The 6,000-nt window shown below is 37.5% G+C and overlaps 1 protein-coding gene across 1 annotated transcript in view; it reads left to right on the top strand.

The window, feature by feature from the left end:
- The first annotated feature begins 899 nt into the window (after positions 1-899).
- Positions 900-6,000, top strand: part of MAP9 (microtubule associated protein 9) — a 30,082-nt gene continuing 24,981 nt past the window's right edge. The window contains 4 exon segments of the mRNA XM_030913967.1: positions 900-1,099; positions 1,994-2,136; positions 2,886-2,970; positions 4,478-4,798. Coding sequence (XP_030769827.1) covers positions 2,062-2,136; positions 2,886-2,970; positions 4,478-4,798 — 481 coding nt within the window. The 5' untranslated portion in view covers positions 900-1,099; positions 1,994-2,061.

Here is a 6,000-nt window from a genome sequence, read left to right as displayed (position 1 = left end):
TTTATACAAAATTGAATTAGTTAAATATTAACATATTTTACAGATGTGGAAAAAATACCAGGTATGAGTTTAATTACTAGTCAATGAGTTCATTCAGACAATTCAACCAGGATTAAGCTTTTTACAAATTAAAAATAGTAAAAATTCATGTTATTTTAAAGACGTCCAATAAGTATTTTTGGTTTTTATTTGCTTTAAGAATTTCCTATGCTAATTAAATGATGTTGATTTTGTTTACTTTAGTAGCACATGGTCTTTTAGCCTAGTGGATCATTTTGCTTGTCTGGTTTGATTCGAATAAGATTACTCACTAAGTATACAAAGTGGGGGAATTTTACATTAAAGTACGATGTCAAATGGGCTTTCATTTGTGTCCACAAGAGTTGACTTCTCTCCAGGCCCTTTGCAGCTTAGTTGCATGAAGAGCAGCATATCTAATACCGAATACAATTTCAGGCACTCTTCCAAGTGTTCCGCTTGCATTATTTCATTCAATTTTACAACAGCCTTTCAAGTTGTCTATTATTAGTACACTTTTGTTTTCCCCCAGAAGAAGAAACTGGTTCATAAAGCCCTTAACTTGGGACAATCACGTTTGTAGGAAAGGGTCACCAGAATTCAAACATGCAGTCAGAAGCAGTGTTCTGCAAACGTCATTATCGTACTATTCTGTCCCATGCACTGACACTGTACTTGGATTCAGAGAACTTCACGTCCTAACTGTGGCAAAACGACGAATGTGCTTTATCTGCAACATGTGCAGATAAGGGCCCTTACTCCATTGGCAAGACTAAGGCTATCTGGGTGGGAGTTGGGTGGGTCCTGTCTCCTAGGCAACAACACATGCACACAAGCGGCCAATAACGAACCCCTCTCCCAAGACCCAGGACGGTGATGTCACTTCCTTCGTCTAGGTGGTTGCCCCAGCAACACGTCAGGCCGAAGAGCGGTGTTGGGTACCCGAGAGACCCGGCGGTAGGGAAGTCACTTCCTCTCGGAGACGCTGTTTCCTAGCAACCGCCCTCCGCCTCTGTTATTAGCCCCTCCTCCTCGCTCGTTGCAGGACCGGCTCTGCGGGCGCAGCCAGGCCCAGGCCAAGGTGAGCAGGTCCTACCCGAGGCTTGGCTCTTGGTTCTCAGGGTCGCGGGGAACTGCCCACGGGCGTCCGGGGCTGGGAACAGAAAGCGGGACCTGGGGACCATGGGGGATCCGGACAGAGACTGCGCTTGGGCGTGCACGAGCTTGGTGTTCGCTGGTGCTCAGCGTATGGCGCGGTGAAGAGCGGCGAGCACCCGGACGTCACCTGGCCTGGTAGGGAACGGAACCCGGGGCGCGCACCGCTATGGGCGGCCCTGCAAGGCCTCTGCTCCGAGCACGGAAACCGCGATTTTAATTCCGCTCATGGCGAAAGCTTCGTCGTTTTGCTTACTTGGCTCTCTTTAACACTTTTGTGAGAGGAAAAAATGGCTTGCAATCCATATCGCTGGCTGTTTGCGGGTTAGCATTAAGATATTTTTCTTTGAATAGCACTATATGCAAATATATAGATACATTTTTTTGATGGTGGTGCTTATAATTTTTACGCCGACGATCCTTTTGATGGCCTTTTAAATAAGACATGAGTTATTTTGAAGGCAATGTTATACTTTAGAAGAGAGGTGAAAAATAAGGTGTTCTATTTTAATTGGCATCATTTTGTCTTATTAACTTGTAATTATTTATTTGCAGACTTTTTAAGTAGTTGCAAAACTATTTTAGGATATCTTCCATTTGAATTTTTATTTTAGGATATCTTCCATTTGAATTTTTTTAAAATAAGCTTGTGATAATTTGCTATTTCTTTACAAGAACTCCTTTTACATTTTTAAGTGAAGGTGTAGCCCAATGTTCATATGAGATGCTTTTCTTTGACCTTTGCGGGGAGAGTAGAATCAAATGTAGTAAAATAAATTCTCAAGCATGCAAAGTCTGATTTGTTTTTTGTATATTTCAGCCACCATCAGAAGTTGAATTATTCTAATAATTAGCTATTTTATAAAGGTAACGAGAAAAAAATACACTATGTCTGATGAAGTTTTTAGCACCACTTTGGCATATACAAAGAGTCCCAAAGTTACCAAAAGAACTACTTTCCAGGTAAAGTATTTTTATTTGGAATCATTTCACAGTGTAAGCACTGTATTAGATGGGTTGAAATTGGTGATTCTAGGAACAGTCCTATATAAAGCAGGAGTAAATCTTACATTTCTTTTGAGGTTTTGCACATGATCATGTTTGGACTCCATTCAGTATTACAGACTCCCCTATATGGTTTTAAGACTGCCGAAGTAGCCTCAATACTAGTTTCCTACTAAGTTAAAAGTGGAATTGCAACCTTAAATTGCCATTTTTATATAAAAACTTTTTTTCTGTTGTCACATAATGTTTGTTTTTTTCTGTTGAGTCACTACAATTTTGAACTCAGCCTCTAAGTTTGCAATATTGATTGCATCCATTTCTGAAATATGTTGAGACAAGAGCTCTTAAAAATACCATTTCTTTCAAAATACCAGTTTTTAATAAATTATAATCTAAATTGAGCCCCTTCTTGTTTGTCAACCTCCAGCTCTAATTATAACCTGCAATTAATTTATCTGATAATGTGTGTCTCCTCTAGTTTAACTGCAAGCTCCATGAGGAAGGGCTCTTGTCTGTGATGCTCTGCATTGAGTATGAGGCATAAAGTGGGTACATGGCATAAAGTGAGCCTGCAGGAAATATTTGTTAGATGAATGAAACCTAAGTCTGAAAGCAGTTGTGAATCAAGCATTATTTGTTTAAAGAATTACTTGTAAATATGATACCTCCATGTTTGGATGGAAATTGATTTCAGTATCTCATTTCAGGATGAGCTAATAAGAGCAATTACAGCTCGCTCAGCCAGACAAAGGAGTTCTGAATACTCAGATGACTTTGACAGTGATGAGATTGGTATGTGACAGTATGGAAAAGTGAACCACTTTTCTTCTTTTTGCTTCCTTAGTTTTGTATTTAGCCAGCCCCCCAACCACCCATCCCCTCAATCACGTATGTTAAAAAATACCTATGCATTCACTAGTTTTAGACTTTCAACTTTTTAATCAGTAGAAAGTCACTCTTAATTTTCAAGAAGTTGTATGAGTTTTCTTGGTTTTTTTTGTTGTTGTTGTTGCTTTGTTTGTTTTGTTTTCTGAATGTATATATGAAAATATAAATTAATTGATGGCAGATTTGCAGTAAAAGGATGGCTGCCAGTGGTAAACCACATTGGAGAAAACAGGTTCGTCTTTAAGATCAATCCTAGGAGATGCTACAGCTAGCTAGTAGCTAGGCCTCACAGAATTAAACTTTGGTGCACATTAGAAGTACTTTTATAATGCTTGCTATAAATCAGATTTTTTGGGGGGCTGTGATAAGGGGTAAATTTAAAAACCACAGACTCTTCATGTTTCATATATCAGTACTATTATAATTTGGTTTCTCTTAGCTGTGTAAAAATATTAATATTTTAGTTTCAGGTGTAAGCATTAAGCATACAGAATTCTAAACTTGGTGTTTTATTCTTTTTTTTTTTTTTTTTTTTTTTGAGATGGAGTCTCGCTCAGTCGCCCAAGCTGGAGTGCAGTGGCATAATCTTGGCTCATTGCAACCTCCACCTCCCAGGTTCAAGTGATTCTCCTCCCTCAGCCTCCTGAGTAGCTGGGACTCCAGGCGCCTGCCACCACACCTAGCTCATTTTTGTATTTTTAGTAGAGACGGGGTTTCACCACATTGGCCAGGCTGGTCTCGAACTCCTGACCTTGTGATCCGCCCGTCTAGGCCTCCCAAAGTGCTGGGATTACAGGCGTGAGCCACTGCGCCCAGCCTGGTGTTTTATTCTTTAAAATTTGGTGAATAGTTGTTAATGATTTCTGTAAAACCAATAATAACCACAGTTAAATCACTGCTGTATAGTTAACTTAGCATTCCTTATGATTCTTAGTAAATCTAGTATTCTGGTGTGGATGGAATTGTAGTTCCAAAATTTTTATGGAAAAAAATATAATTAGTAATTACTAATTAAATTCTTCCATTCTTAATTTTATATGAGGAAGTAATTTTCAAATAAAAGTTTTACAGTCCATAACCTAATTTAAATGCTACATGGCTGATTGTTAGGGACCTTTGGATGGCTTTTTCCAGAGCAAACAGTATTTGGTTGTTTGGTACCCTAAAGACACACAATAATACATTTTGAATAAATTAATGTAATTGGAATTTTTATTTCATAAATGTTAATGAAACATGCCTGAGTTAGCTGTGTTTTTAGAGCTGTAAGTCTATTCATAAAATAATTTGTGCGTATTCATTGTTAGAATTTTGTTTGTAGCTTTTAAGGTAAACTTTTTAATTAAGTTAACGTAACCTTGACAATTTTTAAAAATACTGTGGAAAACATTTTTTCTTTTCCATTTTTCAGTTTCCTTAGGTGATTTTTCTGACACTTCAGCAGATGAAAATTCAGTTAATAAAAAAATGAATGACTTTCATATATCAGATGATGAAGAAAAGAATCCTTCAAAACTATCTTTTTTGAAAACCAAGAAATCAAATGGTAACATAACCAAAGATGAGCCAGTGTGTGCCATCAAAAATGATGAGGAAATGGCACCTGATGGGTGTGAAGACATCGTTGTAAAATCCTTCTCTGAATCTCAAAATAAGGACAAGGAATTTGAAAAAGACAAAATAAAAATGAAACCTAAACCCAGAATTCTTTCAATTAAAAGCACATCTTCAGGTAATTTGTTAGGATTACTGTAATTGCATTTCTTGGAAGTTTATTTTAAGATAATCCCAAATTTTTTTATATGGTAGCTAGTATATATTTAAGAAAAACAGACTTAACTTCAATTTTACAGACCTGTTGTATTTTGTCTTGCATCTAGGCTGTTGCCTGATAAAAGGCCAAAGCACCTTTAGTCATCCATAGCATCCATAGCTGTGGATCTCCATACACCTAGACCTGTGAGCTTCAGTTTTGTTTGTAGGCATGGAACTGGAATGGAATGCTGTCTAATCCCTCTCACACTCCAAAGATTAGAGTTACAACAATAGTGGGACTAATCCTTAAAACAATCTTTGCCATACCAACATTGTGCCAGAAAATTTTCTTGACATTTGTGTATTTGAAGGATGAGTTATGTTATTGCTGCTGTTGTTTTTTGAAGCTTCTAGGCGCTCATTAAGAGAATCTCCATTTGGTCCCTGTATTGCCTATGAAAATCTACTAAGATTCAGTTTTCCAAAGGAAAGTTCCCAGTGTGATGTGGGGTTACAGTAGTTCTCCCCACAATTATACTGAGCTTTAAGCATAAAGGAACAAAGATAGAATGAAACAGACCAAGCCCTCTCACATACTCTGGGTCACCATTCCTCAACTTGTATACGCAAGGTTAAGGATTTTGTGTTTTTCAGTCTTCTGTTCTATAAAGGAATTATTAGTTGATGTTAACCATCATAAAAATCTCCTTCCATATCATCAGTAAATACAGTGCTGGTAAATAGTTCATACTTTGCATATTAGATACTAGTGGTAACATCAGACAAAACTGTATTTCAGGCATGTACTGGGGAACTGCTCATTTCTTCCTGACCCCACAATCTCATTAACTTTGAAATGAGCAAAGGATGTAAGCAGAGCAAAGAACATAGAATAATGTCCAGGACACCTGGGGAAAAGCCACTGTGTATTAGTTATATGTGACTTCAGCAAATAAGCTTCACTATCCTCATGACGAAGAAGCTAAAAATAGCCCTCTTTCTATTTCTGCAAAATTGTTGTGAGAATTTATTGAAGTGCATCTCATAAACTATAAAAAAACTACAAAAATGCAAACAGGATGCATAATGAAACAGAATTAACTTGTTAAAATGTGCCTCCCAAGTATAGTGAGTGAAATCAATGTAGCAGAGAAGAGGAACGCAATTGAACTTTGTTAT

Source organism: Rhinopithecus roxellana, chromosome 2 (assembly GCF_007565055.1).
Source record: "Rhinopithecus roxellana isolate Shanxi Qingling chromosome 2, ASM756505v1, whole genome shotgun sequence".
NCBI lineage: Eukaryota > Metazoa > Chordata > Mammalia > Primates > Cercopithecidae > Rhinopithecus > Rhinopithecus roxellana.
This window is presented reverse-complemented; position numbering and strand designations above follow the sequence as displayed.